This window comes from Notolepis coatsorum (assembly GCF_963971535.1).
Source record: "Notolepis coatsorum genome assembly, chromosome: 2".
Classification (NCBI taxonomy): Eukaryota; Metazoa; Chordata; class Actinopteri; order Aulopiformes; family Paralepididae; genus Notolepis; species Notolepis coatsorum.
This window is the reverse complement of record NC_140166.1, coordinates 223,739,730-223,754,984: the sequence shown is the minus strand read 5'-3', so window position 1 is coordinate 223,754,984 and position 15,255 is coordinate 223,739,730. Positions and strand designations below refer to the sequence as shown.

General features: G+C 41.6%; 1 protein-coding gene and 1 pseudogene across 2 annotated transcripts in view; both read right to left on the bottom strand.

The window, feature by feature from the left end:
• Positions 1–412: 412 nt before the first annotated feature.
• Positions 413–15,255, bottom strand: part of LOC311223805 (uncharacterized protein) — a gene marked incomplete at its 5' end in the record, with an annotated part of 51,307 nt that continues 36,464 nt past the window's right edge. Inside the window, 2 exon segments of the mRNA XM_084308571.1 lie at positions 413–2,028; positions 2,030–2,699. Of these exon segments, the coding sequence (XP_084164697.1) occupies positions 999–2,028; positions 2,030–2,699 (1,700 nt within the window). The 3' untranslated portion in view covers positions 413–998.
• On the bottom strand, positions 10,346–12,655 carry LOC311224069 (tripartite motif-containing protein 16-like; annotated as a pseudogene). The gene has a single exon. The product of its transcript is annotated as a tripartite motif-containing protein 16-like (transcript).

Here is a 15,255-nt window from a genome sequence, read left to right as displayed (position 1 = left end):
GGTAGACTTAGCATAGTTATTTGTATATTTATAACAGGTTGGGCTGTACATGTACACACATATTTGTATTATTGATACTGTAGAGTATAGACTTATGTTTCTATGAACTCTAACTCGTTTCATTTGAACAGTATTGAATTCCAATGGTAATGTTAGATTTAGACTGAAGTTCTATATTGAGGTTCAGTCGGTGAAACGGCAAGTTTCAAGCAAATATCCACACGGGTCCTTCTGGGTTTAGATGTCCACGTTTATTTAGTAAGAATACAAGAACAAAAGACAAAATGCACAATATTCAATAAATGGTAATTCTTCCTAAACCAGCTCCTATCTAGGTCTGTCTCCCTCAAAGTCGGCCACCAGAAGAACATCTCTCTCAGCTCTTTTGATAATGCAGATGGGTCTGTTCTAAAACAAAATAGTTGCATTTACGACTGACCCATGCCCCACACATCCTGGCTGTGGGTTCAACAGAAGGCCTTGAAGATAGAGTGTCCCGTATGAAGTGTCCCGGCTGCCCAGAGACAAGAGGTGAGGGAGAAGGTTATAGGCTGAATCAACCTCCTCCATAGAGGTCCGGCCACCACATTGTTACCAACCCCCCCTGGAACAGAGAGAGAAGAGACAGACCCAAATCCCACAGTAATTCAAAATGACCAAAGGTGATCAAACACAAATACAACGGTTGCATATTGTTGTCCAGCCTACCCTGAGTATGAAAATAAAGATTTTGACTCCCCTGCATGCAAAGGGGCAGAGGTATTGAAGATGGGAATCAAATATGTGAATATGTAAATAATCCAATCAAACAAACTTTACCCCGGTAGGCTAGAAACTAGAAACAAAGCTAAACATAGTGTGTATGTCCCTCAGAACAGTGATAAGAGTGACTGTCAGTGAATGTAACGCCTAATTACCTCATCTTTCACAACTCAGCTTCTTCAAGATCAATTTAAATCCAAAACCCTGGGTAGAGGAGCTGTGAATGTCACTGATCTCTACTTCAGCTCACAGAACTCAGCCTCCCCAGATGAGTAAAACCTAAGTCCAGGATAGAGAGGCTGAGTGAATGTGGTGTTGACTCTGTGCAGGAGGGTCATGGTGTCAGAGACGCTGTAGAAGCACAGAGTACCTGCCCTGTGATCCAGGTACACTCCTATTCTGGAGGACCGGGGGCCCGGTACTGTTATGTTCTTGTTATTGTGGCTGAAGAAGTAATTACTTGGTGTGCACTCTAAAGTCCAGGATTTGGAATTGTATCCAAACACACAGTTCTCCCCGGTGACTGTTCTACTAATGTCTTTGTAGGAGGCTGCTAAAGAAACCCCTACACTCCACTCCACCTCCCAGTAACAGCGTCCAGTCAGACCTTCTCTACCCAGAACCTGCCACCTTTCAATAAATCGTTCTGGGTGATTAGGATATGACTGCTCTTGCTGCATCCATGTTGCTTTTCTGTTCCCCTCAGACAAAGACAGACGTGTGTGTGTTGTGTTTGGGTCCAGTGTGATCTGAGAGGAATGTTGTAAGAAGTCAGCTCTGGTCTTGGGCTCTGGTGGTGGCAGTAAAACATTAACTGCATTCACTGTTGTTGAGATTCTGGGCCACTGCTCTTCCAGAACGTCCTCTAGTTTGTCTCTCAGCTTAGACACGACCTCAGTCACATCTGCAAAGTACAGGAGAGGAAGGACACTGATGCTGGGTAAGTCTGTAGACTCACTGGGACCGGAGAGGGGGGGGTAACTCTGTAGAAAGTGGATGTGGTCCTCTGTGTGTGAGAGCTGCTCCAGCTCAGTGTCTCTCCTCCTCAGGTCCGCTATCTCCTGCTCCAGTCTCTTCTGCACTTCTTCAGCCTGAGTCACTGTGGTCCTCTGTCGGGCTCTGATGACCTTCTTCAGCTCAGAGCGCCTCGTCTTCAAGGAGCGTATCAGCTCAGTAAAGATTCTCTCACCGTCCTCCACTGCTTTATCAGCAGAGCGATTGAGAGAATCAACAGCCTGTTGGGCCTCTTTGAGTCGCTTCTCTCTCCTGGACTCTCTGGTGGACTTTCTGCTGACTCATGCCAAGCTCTTTCAGTCTCTCTGTCCTTTCTGCTGCAGCTGAGACTGTATCATGGCCTTTATGTTCATCCATGGAACACAAATAACAGATACACTGCTGATCAGTACGACAGAAAACATCCAGAATCCTGTCATGACGAGTGCAGGTGTTCTCCTGAAGCCGTGTGGAGGCTATGACCAGCTTATGCTTCTTAAAGGTATCAGATTGATAGTGAGGCTGGAGGTGAGTTTGACAGTAAGAAGCCAGACATACCAGGCAGGACTTGAGGGCTTTCTGCTTTCTCCCAGTGCAGACATCACAGGCCACGTCTCCAGGTCCAGCATAACAGTGATCAGGAGGAGCAGCTTGCAGTCCTGTCTTCATTAGTTCTTCTATCACTTCAGCCAGCATGTTGTTTTTCTTCAGAGCAGGCCTGGGAGTAATAGTCTCCCTGCACTGGGGACATGATGTGTAGATCCCCCTCTGATCATCTCGATCCCAGCAGTCTTTAATACAGCCCATACAGTAGCTGTGTCCACAGGGAATAGTGACCGGATCCTTCAGTAGATCCAGACAGATAGAACAGCAGAACTGGTCCCGGTATAGATCAACTCCTTGCTGCGCCATTTCAAGTTTTGTTTTCTCAGGAAGAGTGAAATCTGATCACGCGGGTGGAAGGTGCTTCCTGGTTGTAGAGTAAACTCTGATTGTGTGTGACGCGTGTTTGGTGGGAGGTGCTTCCTGGTTATAGTTGTACAGGGGAGGAGTCACTTTAAAGAGACAGTGTCTATTTTACTGTGATTCATAGATTGATATTTTTACATAGTTCAGACTTTCTCTCGCCATCAACTACCTCTAATGTGTTTACTTTGTCAAGGAAAACCCACTAAAACCCATAAGCACAAAGAGAGAAAGAGCTATACATACTCAATACAAAATCTCTTTCCATTTCTCCCTCTATCTCTCATACACACTCTCACACATCATTTACTGTCACTCTCTCCTCTCTTGCTTTCTTTTTCTCACACACTCACACTTTCTCCCTCTCTCTCTCGCATTTACTCTCATTCTCTCCTCTCTTGCTTTCTCTTTCTCTCACACTCACTATTCTCTCTTGCTCTCTCTCTCTGTCTCTCGCTCTTTCACTGATTGATTTACTGATTTGTTTGGAGGCTGGTTTCTTACCAGTTTCCTTTATGTCTCAGAAAGAACCCGACTTCATTGCTGGGCATTTGGTGTCAAAGTAAATCTGCAGTAGTTCTCATTTCATGAGCAAAGTTATGTATATATAATTGAGACCCATGATTACAGTTGTTAAAAAGATATCTAGAGAATAACTTGATGTTACCAAATATGCATTAGTAGGTACAGTAACTGTATGTAGCCCACTCTCAGGGGCTCATACAGAAACAAGCATTTCATTATAAAGTATTCTGTATTTTGTTGTGACAAATAATAAACAAACTTGAACTTGAAAGAAAGTAGAGAACCCAGGGGAGGAAAGAAAGTACTTTTACTCTTGTATTTAAATACAGTTTTTAGGATACTTTACTTGAGTATTTCCAGTTTAGGGATCTCAGATTCAGATTACTTTATTCGCCATTTATGTAAACACAATGGAACGTGCTACGACAGTACAGTGCATAATCTTTTTTAACAAATAAGAATAATAATCACAACAATACATTTTACTATGTACACTTCAAAGGAAGTTTCCTAATTTATTTTCCTCAACCACATTTATGCAAACCCTGACAGTTACTGTACTTTATTTTAATCCAAAATATGTGATCAGATGGAAAACATAACATTTAATGTTTAAGTCTGTCGATGTCAAAAGGAAGGAATCACAACCAGCATAACTGGATGAACAACCAGTTTGACGTCACACAGAGGCTGATGCATTGAGAATTTAGGAGCTCCCAAGCATTATAATCCTGTAGTACACCATACAGAATGTGTATTTACTTTAGTCACTTACATTCAATATTTACTTTTATGCTATTACTTTAGTAGAATTTTTAATAGAGTCCTTTTACGTTTATCAGAGTACTATTCTATCAAATGGGGTAAAGCTGGTTTTGATATTGGATATTCACATAATCCATTTCGCTCTTCAGCACCTCTGTCCCTTTGCCTGTGGGGAAGTCCACATCTTTATTTTCATACTCAACAATCAACAACCTTTTTTCATATGTATTCACCGTTTTAATTACTATTGAAATTCAATAGCGTTAGAATCAAACAAGTTAGAGTTCCAAAAGAATGCTGCTTTTAGTCTAGATATATATTACCATTGAAATGAAATAGTGTTACATTTAAATGACTTAGTGTTTGAAATCCAATGCTGGTTTAAATCTAGATATCATCCCTCAAATAATTACTTTCTAAATTGATACCATTGAAATTCAATACCGTTACCTATGCTGTTTACTTACTGTTTACTACTTACTGTTTACTATTCCAATATCAATGCTGGTTTAAGTATAGATATCATCCCTCCAATTAGCAGCAATTAGCTTGTCAAATATCTGTTCCAAATCTTTAAGGAAGAATATGAAACGGTCATGAATTACCATTGAAATTCAATAGCGTTAAATGAAAATGACGAGTTCCAAAAACAATGCTGAAGTCTGCAGGTGGGAGGAGCTCCGAGAGTCTCAGTTCTGAGTCCTGAACCACATGAGAGAAAAGCTAGAGGTCACACAGGCTTTTAGACAGCTGCCTGGTGTTTATTCTTTTGCTGGTTTCTTTCTTTTCTTCTTGATGTTTTTATTAAAAGAAGACTTGCAGAATCTATAATAAATTGTTTATAAAAAAAACATTTGAAACAATAACTTCTATGAGCAAGGCTCAATTATCATTTAATTGAGCTGTGATTAACACAACACAATTATTCAGTGTCCCCGACGACATTACTGGTTGCCATATTCAAACTAATTTACTCTCAATAGCTGCCAAACTAAATTAATATTTGCAAAACTTTGCACACGTTTTTGGATGTGTGTGAGGTTATTTGTAAAAATAAATTGCCCCTGTTTTTTGGTGAAGTGCCCCTTCAGGAGACTCAGGTCCTTCAACGTGTGCAATAGACTGCTGCAGTCATTCTATCAGTCTGTAGTGTCCAGCGTCCTCTTCTATGCTGTGGCATGCTGGGGAGGCTACATCAACTCAAGGGACACTAACAAGCTCAAGAAGGCTAGCTCCGTGGTGGGAGTCGAGCTACCTAGACTAGAGGTGATGGCAGAGAGGGGGATGAGAAGGAAGCTGGCTGCCATCCTGGAGAACCCCTCCCACCCTCTCTACGACGAGCTAGTCAAGATGAGAAGCACGTTCAGCCACAGACTCATACCCCCCCGACACTCAACTAACCGCCTCGGACAGTGCTTGTATACCAGCGGCCATCAGGCTCCACAACAGTGGGCAGCGACTGCTGCCAGACATTGACCTAGAACTAATAGGAACCCAAGGAGGACAATAACACTACCTTATGCATACTGCACCTTATGTGGATACTGTGATACTGTGAATAATGTATATTTCAGTTAGTTAGATAGTCAATTATAACACTACCTTATGCATACTGCACCTTATGTGACACTGTGAATACTGTGAATATATATTTCAGTTAGTTAGATAGTAAATTATATTGACCTATTTGTTTACACTGCTTGTGTTGTTCTTACTACGCTGTACCCCCCCCCCCCTCCCCCATGCTGCTATGATGCCTGAATTTCCCCAAGGGGATCAATAAAGGAATATCTTATCTTAACCTAATCAGATGGCAGCATTCCAGCTAATTTTGCAATGTAAAATACCTGCATCATGTCATTATGTCTTTACCAGCACAGCACCAGGTGTACTGGGACCACATTGGAAAGGTGCAAATGAAGGCAAGCTAGAGTCTAATGATTGTATGGTGAATAGCGCCATCTTGTGTCCATGATAATCTGCCACCAGTTTATACTGTAAATCAGTGAGAGTTGCCAAGTGTTACAAAGGCCCGTCCAGATATCTTGTCATTGTATTGACTATAGAGCTAAAACCACTACACCTTGTATTCAAGATCCTTATATTTAATAGTTATCGTGTGCAGTATCACAATTAACACGACACAACAATAACACACCATTTGCCAGGCCAATATACAGATTACAGAACATACATTAAAAACTAAAAATCTATAGAAAATCTATTACATTTACAAACCAATGAGCTTCTATAGACAGTAGAACAGATATGCAGCCAGTATGAGCTTCTAGATACAGTAGAAAAGATATGCAGCCAGTATGAGCTTCTAGATACAGTAGAAAACATATGCAGCCAGTATGAGCTTCTATAGACAGTAGAAAAGATATGCAGCCAGTATGAGCTTCTAGATACAGTAGAAAAGATATGCAGCCAGTATGAGCTTCTAGATACAGTAGAAAACATATGCAGCCAGTATGAGCTTCTAGATACAGTAGAAAAGATATGCAGCCAGTATGAGCTTCTAGATAGACAGTAGAAGAGATATGCAGCCAGTATGAGCTTCTAGATAAGACGGTAGAAAATATATGCAGCCAGTATGAGATTGTTGCATACTCATGTTAGCATTAGTGCAGAATTTGACTAGAACTGTCTCATAGGGACGAATGCTGGAATGGCATTTTGAATGGCGGGCTATAGTTAGACATAAATGAAAGCTCTCATCGACAGACAGATTGCTAGTTATTCATAATGGCATTGAAAGACTGTCCAAATTAGCTGAGTTCTGACAACGGTTTACCCCATTATGCGTCTGTCTTCTTTCCATTGACTCCATAGGTAATTCTACCCTTGCTCAGCAGACACACGACAGAGTAGAACAAATTGTAAAGCGCTTTGGATAAAAGTGCTAGTATATAAATGCAGCCATTTACCATTTACCATTTACATGCAGCTCTATGATGGGATCCCGAGGTTGAAGAGGTGGGTTGAATGAATGAATGAATGAAAACTTTATTTAACAGATTGCAGAATGGGTACAATACAGTACGGCTCAAATACATACAATTGTTAAGGGGATGCAGACCTGAGAAAGACGTTTGTCTTGTTTCCATCAGGGTCCCCCATTTTCAATTCATATAGACATTTATGACATACACAACATACATGACATTTATTGCATAGGGACATATAGGTATTTAGTACTGATACATTTGTGACATAACGGTATTCAAATATACAGTACTGTTAGTGTTACCCCTAGATCCTGACAGAGTATATATATATGATGGGGAGGGGACTGTACATTAGGAGGGGGTGGGTGGGTGGGAGGGAGGGAAATATACATACGGCGGGGAGGGAATATATACATGCGGTGGTGAGGAGACTGGTGTAGTGGTTGTGGTATTCACTGACCTTTGGGAAGTATTTTGACATGTACATGGGCACCCCGGTCGTATAGTGTATCTTGTAGACCAGGCCCATTGCAAGTTGCTGTACTCTGTCGTCTACTCTAAGCCATCCTAGGTTGGCAAAGTGGGCAGGGGTGAGGTGGGTTCTGGGGTTCAGGTCAAGTAGTAGTCTGACCAGTTTGTTTTGTGATGTTTGTAATTTTGTTTTAAGCGCCTTTGAGGTGCTTTGGTACCATGAGGTGCACGCATAGTCATAGTACCCTTGAATGAGTGCTCCTGCCAGAGTCTTCAGGGTATTCTTGTTTACCAGAGAGGAGATCCGGTACAAGAATCTAGTTCGTTGGTTGACTTTTTTTATTACATTGGATGCCATTTTGTCACAGGAAAGATTTGCCTCTAGGATGGAACCCAGGTAGGTAATTTCGTCTTTCCTTGTGACAATATTGTCACCCACTGTAACTGAGAATCCGTCGGTCTTGCTGAGTTTGTTATTTGAACCGAAGAGAATGGACTCTGTTTTGCCCATGTGTAATGATAGTTTGTTATCAGCGAGCCATATGCAGATTTTGCCTAGTTCCGTGCTGAGGGTTTTTTCAACCTGCAATTTGTTCTTGTCAGAGATCAGCAGGGCTGAGTCGTCCGCAAACAGGAACAAGTTGCAGTCACAGGCTGACGACATGTCATTTAGACAGGTTAGAATGTTAACCCTGGTGACGGCCTTTCCAAATCTGCAGTGAACCATAATGTAACATGTTTCTGTAAATGTTACTACAGGAAGTGATTAAGCAATAGAACACAAGAGTAAATAACATCACATCTAAAGTATTTCCATCATCTCAGCCGCGACTCTATTTACTAGATTTACTACAACGCACAGCCTTTAGTGTTCTGTTGCTTTTATACAACAGATTTTATGCAGTATCTGATTTCACATTGTGAATAAAACACTTAGCTATAACATTTTGATGAAGAGTTAATTCAGCTCAGTATACAATATACACTAAACTACTCCTAGCAGTGTTGTTATATCATTTCAATTTCAAAGTGCAGCCATAATCAGCCTTTGTGTCCGTTTGAAGATTAGTTCTATAGATAATATACAAAATATTGTTTTGTTGTCCATCTGTAACAGTCCTATTTATTATGAATTATTAATTTTATATGTGGAACAAGATATGGTCCAAGGACATATGAAGACATGTACAGTCACCTTATACAGTTATTATACAAAGGGAAAAGTGATCATATCCAAATGTGTGCATTTTTTAATTGGCTAGATTGAATATGTTAAAGGTAATTGATCCAAACATACATGAATGTGTAGCTCCACCACCAGACATAAGAATGGAGCCCTGTTTTCATAGCCTGCTGACTGACACCAGACAACGCTGCTTGTATTTGTTCTGTGGCTGAAACACTTTGGGTATGTTGGCAATGTTTGCAAACATTGTAGTAAAACTGATCTATATTAGATTTTACAATAGGTTCAGAAAGTTCCAAATATCTTATATTCCATGTACAGATCAAGGTAGACTTAGTATGGAGTAGTTGGAGTACTATATATATATTGCACAGGATATACTTATATTTTATAATTATAGTTACAGTATATATATTGTACCGGGAGTAGACATAACATAGTTAGTTATATTTGTACCAGGGGTAGACTTAGCATAGTTATTTGTATATTTATAAACAGGTTGGGCTGTACATGTACACACATATTTGTATTATTGATACTGTAGAGCAGGGGTCGGCAACCTGCGGCCTCGAGGCCGCATGCGGCTCTTTAGCCAATCAGCTGTGGCTCCCTGGCCCAAAAAAAAAAAAAAAAATGTCATTATTATTATGGAGATCGATGTCATACTGTGACACTGAAATGAAAAAATATTTCATCAACTAAGATATTTAGTCAACAAAAGGCTTACCTGTATGCCTGATATGTGGTGCGAAATTTACGAACAATGAAAAATGTACTTTTTATTTTATAGATTTTCCACAAATAAGGGAAGGACTCTAATAGAGCTGCATAGTTCAGGGTTTTATTTCAAAGTAGGTCTACAGATGCCAGTGTTTTTTCTCCTTTTCTGTGTTTTATTTCAAAGTAGGTCTACACATGGTATTCTTTTTTCAAAGTGGACTACTTTCTATTTTATAAATGTTCCACAAATAAGGGAAGGACTCAAATATACCTGAATAGTTCAGGGTTTTATTTCAAAGTCGGTCTACAGACACCAGTGTTTTGTCTCCTCTTCTGTGTTTTATTAAAAAATAGGTCTACACAGCCAGTATTTTTTCTCCTCTTCATAAGAGTGAGGTTTTCCTTTGTTATAACAGGTAAAACTAAAAACAGTAATTAAAAAGTCAATTTTTTTCTTTTTGTTGCTTTATAATCCCATTAATGCAACAAACTGTGTGCTATAAGTATAAAGTATAATAAATCGCAAATTACTTTGGGTATGCAATTGTCAGGCGTTTTATGCTAAATGTGGGGTATGCTTGGGGATATATAAAACGTTATACACTGTGTTATCTTCATTTTAAGGGTAAATAGGTTGTGCGGCGCCGGCTCCCTGAGCATTTTATTTTGTGGGACGGGGGAAAAGTGGCTCTTTTGATAGTAAAGGTTGCTGACCCCTGCTGTAGAGTATAGACTTATGTTTCTTCTATGAACTCTAACTCGTTTCATTTGAACAGTATTGAATTTCAATGGTAATGTTAGATTTAGACTGAAGTTCTATATTGAGGTTCAGTCGGTGAAACGGCAAGTTTCAAGCAAATATCCACACGGGTCCTTCTGGGTTTAGATGTCCACGTTTATTTAGTAAGAACAAAAGAACAAAAGACAAAATGCACAATATTCAATAAATGGTCATTCTTCCTAAACCAGCTCCTATCTAGGTCTGTCTCCCTCAAAGTCGGCCACCAGAAGAACATCTCTCTCTCTCAGCTCTTTTGATAACGCAGATGGGTCTGTTCTAAAACAAAACAGTTGCATTTACGACTGACCCATGCCCCACACATCCTGGCTGTGGGTTCAACAGAAGGCCTTGAAGATAGAGTGTCCCGTATGAAGTGTCCCGGCTGCCCAGAGACAAGAGGTGAGGGAGAAGGTTATAGGCTGAATCAACCTCCCCCATGGAGGTCCGGCCCCCACATTGTTACCAACCCCCCCTGGAACAGAGAGAGGAGAGACGGACCCAAATCCCACAGTAATTCAAAATGACCAAAGGTGATCAAACACAAATACAACAGTTGCATATTGTTGTCCAGCCTACCCAGAGTATGAAAATACAGATTTCGACTCCCCTGCATGCAAAGGGGCAGAGGTATTGAAGATGGGAATCAAATATGTGAATATGTAAATATCCAATCAAACAAACTTTAGCCGGGTAGGCTAGAAACTAGAAACAAAGCTAAACATCATTGTGTCCTTCAGAACAATGATAGAGTGACTGAGTGAATGTAACGCCTAATTACCTCATATTTCACAACTCAGCTTCTTCAAGATCAATTTAAATCCAAAACCCTGCGTAGAGGAGCTGTGAATGTCACTGATCTCTACTTCAGCTCACAGAACTCAGCCTTCGCAGGGTATGAGTGAAGCCAAAGTCCAGGATAGAGAGGCTGAGTGAATGTGGTGTTGACTCTGTGCAGGAGGGTCATGGTGTTAGAGACGCTGTAGAAGCACAGAGTCCCTGCCCTGTGATCCAGGTACACTCCTATTCTGGAGGACCGGGGGCCCCATATTCTTATTCTCTCGTTATCGTGGCAGAAGAAGTAATGACTTGGTGTGCACTCTAAAGCCCAGGATTTGGAATTGTATCCAAATCCACAGTTCTCCACCCCGGTGCCTGTTCTACTAATGTCTTTGTAGGAGGCTGCTACAGAAACCACTCCAGGTCCACTCCACCTCCCAGTAACAGCGTCCAGTCAGACCTTCTCTACCCAGAACCTGCCACCTTTCAATAAATCGTTCTGGGTGATTAGGATATGACTGCTCTTGATGCTGCATCAGTGTTGCTTTGTTGTTCCCCTCAGACAAAGACAGACGTGTGTGTGTTGTGTTTGGGTCCAGTGTGATCTGAGAGGAATATTGTAAGAAGTCAGCTCTGGTCTTGGGCTCTGGTGGCAGTAAAACATTAACTGCATTCACTGTTGTTGAGATTCTGGGCCACTGCTCTTTCAGAACGTCCTCTAGTTTCACTCTCAGCTCAGACACGACCTCAGTCACATCTGCAAAGTACAGGAGAGGAAGGACACTGATGCTGGGTAAGTCTGTAGACTCACTGGGACCGGAGAGGGGGGGGTAACTCTGTAGAAAGTGGATGTGGTCCTCTGTGTGTGAGAGCTGCTCCAGCTCAGTGGCTCTCCTCCTCAGGTCCGCTATCTCCTGCTCCAGTCTCTTCTGCACTTCTTCAGCCTGAGTCACTGTGGTCCTCTGTTGGGCTCTGATGACCTTCTTCAGCTCAGAGCGCCTCGTCTCCAAGGAGCGTATCAGCTCAGTAAAGATTCTCTCACCGTCCTCCACTGCTTTATCAGCAGAGCGATTGAGAGAATCAACAGCCGGGCCTCTTTGAGTCGCTTCTCCCTCTCCTGGACTCTCTGGTGGACTTTCTGCTGACTCATGCCAAGCTCTTTCTGTCTCTCCGTCCTTTCTGCTGCAGCTGAGACTGTATCATGGCCTTTATGTTCATCCATGGAACACAAATAACAGATACACTGCTGATCAGTACAACAGAAAACATCCAGAATCCTGTCGTGACGAGTGCAGGTGTTCTCCTGAAGCCGTGTGGAGGCTATGACCAGCTTATGCTTCTTAAAGGTATCAGATTGATAGTGAGGCTGGAGGTGAGTTTCACAGTAAGAAGCCAGACATACCAGGCAGGACTTGAGGGCTTTCTGCTTTCTCCCAGTGCAGACATCACAGGCCACGTCTCCAGGTCCAGCATAACAGTGATCAGGAGGAGCAGCTTGGAGTCCTGTCTTCATTAGTTGTTCCATCACTTCAGCCAGCATGTTGTTTTTCTTCAGAGCAAGCCTCGGAGTAATAGTCTCCCTGCACTGGGGACATGTGTAGATCCCCCTCTGATCATCTCGATCCCAGCAGTCTTTAATACAGCCCATACAGTAGCTGTGTCCACAGGGAATAGTTACCGGATCCTTCAGTAGATCCAGACAGATAGAACAGCAGAACTGGTCCCGGTACAGATCAACTCCTTGCTGCGCCATTTCAAGTTTTGTTTTCTCAGGAAGATCGTGTGGGTGGAAGGTGCTTCCTGGTTGTAGAGTAAACTCGGATTGTGTGTGACGCGTTTTGGTGGGAGGTGCTTCCTGGTTATAGTTGTCCAGGGGAGGAGTCACTTTAAAGAGACAGTGTCTATTTTACTGTGATTCATAGATAGATGTTTTTACATAGTTCAGACTTTCTCTCGCCATCAACTACCTCTAATGTGTTTACTTTGTCAAGGAAACCCCACTAAAACTCATAAGCACAAAGAGAGAAAGAGGTATACATACTCAATAAAATTGATTGATTGATTGAAAAGTTTATTAACAGATTGCAGAATGGGTACAGTATAGTACAGCTCAATATATACAATTGTTAAGAGGATGCAGGCCGAGTCCCAAGAGGAGTATCACGCAGGACTGAAGAGCTCACAGCGCGCATGTAATGACTGAATCTGCGTTTTGATGACATCATCACAACAACACGCGTTAGGTTACAGGTTCTTTCTGTTTCGGTGCGGAGGAGAGAGATGAAGGGAAGATTGAGGGAGATGGGGGTTAGGGAGCTGGGGATATCGGAAATACTGAGTGGGGGAGGGGGAGATAAGGCAAGGGTGGTGATGGGGTTTTTGAGAGATGTGGGGGTGTATGATAGGGTTTGAGGGAAAGTGTTAGAGTTGGAAGGTAGATAGAAAGTTGAAATATACGTGAGTCAGAGAGTGGTATATGTAGTATAATGTAGATGGGGGTTGATAGGGATGGTGAACAGTGTGGTTGTAGGAAGGTGTTTGTAGGTTAGGTAGTTAGGTAGACTAGTGGTTAGAGTGAGGGACTCATAGATTAGGTTTGGATATGGTGGTGATGTTAGGGATGGGTTTTGTTTTTGTTAAACCATTGAAGAAGAAAAGAAGAGGGGAGAATGGAAGACTGGCCCGATTTCCGGGTCGGTAGGTGGCGGTAAATGCCCCATTTATGGTGGCCGTCCGCCGTAAAACACCAAAAAGAAGAAGAGAAGAAGAAGAAATATTGACTGACGTTTCTTAGGCGACTCTTTCGAAGTTTGCAATCAAAGTTAGGGGGCTAATAACCCTTGCCATAATTTCAGTGCGCCCCCTAACTTTTGATTGCAAGGTCTGACATTGACCCCCTTTTCAGGAGTTGACCTAGAGCCCACCAAGGTCATGCATATCAAGTTTGGTCAATGTCAGACCTTGCAATACACTGTAAGGCACTGTAAGGCTACTGTCCTCCCCCACTTCCAGTGATGAAGCTAAGCTATGCTAACGGAGCGTCTATTCCCAAAGCTAAAATGCACGCACAGAGACAAAAAAGGTATGCATCTTCTTGTCTAACTCCAGGGAAGATGTTAAATAAGCTAATTTCCAAAAAAAGTGGAGTCGTCCTTTAAGGTTAGAGTATGGAATCAGGGCTGGTGTTCTATCGCCCTGCTCTAAGACAAACTCTAACCTTAACCAACTTCGAAAGAGTGCCTAAGCTTAACCGGTGAAAGAAAGAGGCGTCACACGATTGGCGCTACCAGCATCACGATGGTTTCAACCAGAAAAAAGGTGCCGGAAGGTATGGGTTCTTACTTATCTCGATGTGATTTATCTAGACATTTCTACAGCAAGAATTTTAGGTGTCAGTGTCAACATTGCAATCTGGTTAAAAGTGGTGGAGAGAATAAAAGCTAGCATATGAATTGTAGTTCCTGGTTAGAAACGAATGAAAATGGATGGATTATCCAAGTGGGGGTCCGGGGGGGGGGGTGAGCGAGCAAGAGCATGTATGTAGGGTATTAGATAGCAAGTATTAGGTATATATCTCGTAAACTACATTTATAATGATTCAAATGGTGATTTCATTGGATGTTTACTGTTAATGCTTGTGTGTCTAATTTGATGTTATGTTTAAAAAAATAAAAAAATATATATATATAAAAATAAAAATCACTAGAATGCAGGATTTGAAAAAATGAATGACATCTTTTTTCGTCCAAATCCTGCATTCTAGTGAATTTTCATAGTAACAAACTGCACTTCAGACAACCTACAACTGGTGATGGTGTCGGTGTTAGTTCAAGTTCAAGTTCTTTAATAGTTGTCATACAGAAGTACAGAATACTTTCATACAAAATGCTTCTTACTGTTACGCTCCAGAGACTGTGCTAGACAAGATAGTATCAAATAACATAATAACATAATATAGCATGAATTTAGAAGAAGAAAATGAGGTCACAGTGTTCGGTATAGACATATGTACAATGTTCTGAGTTACCATATAATATACAATACACAATACTATGCAGTGTACTAATGTACAGTACTATCTAGTGCAAAGCAGAAATGGGATGAGGTACAATTTTTGGTACAATTTACAGTAAGGTGTACGAGTTGTAGTGCAATCCTTCATCCATAAATATAAAGTGTGGGGAGTGGGTGCTACAGTGTGTTTGTTTAAAGTGGGTGTGTGCTATAAAGTGTGTGGAGTGGGTGCTACAGTGTGTTTGTTTAAAGTGGGTGTGTGCGTGTGGATGTGTGTGCTATGTGCGTTTGGTGGTTGTTGTTGTGTAGTGTTCATTCATTGTTCGTTTAGCAGCCTGATGGCC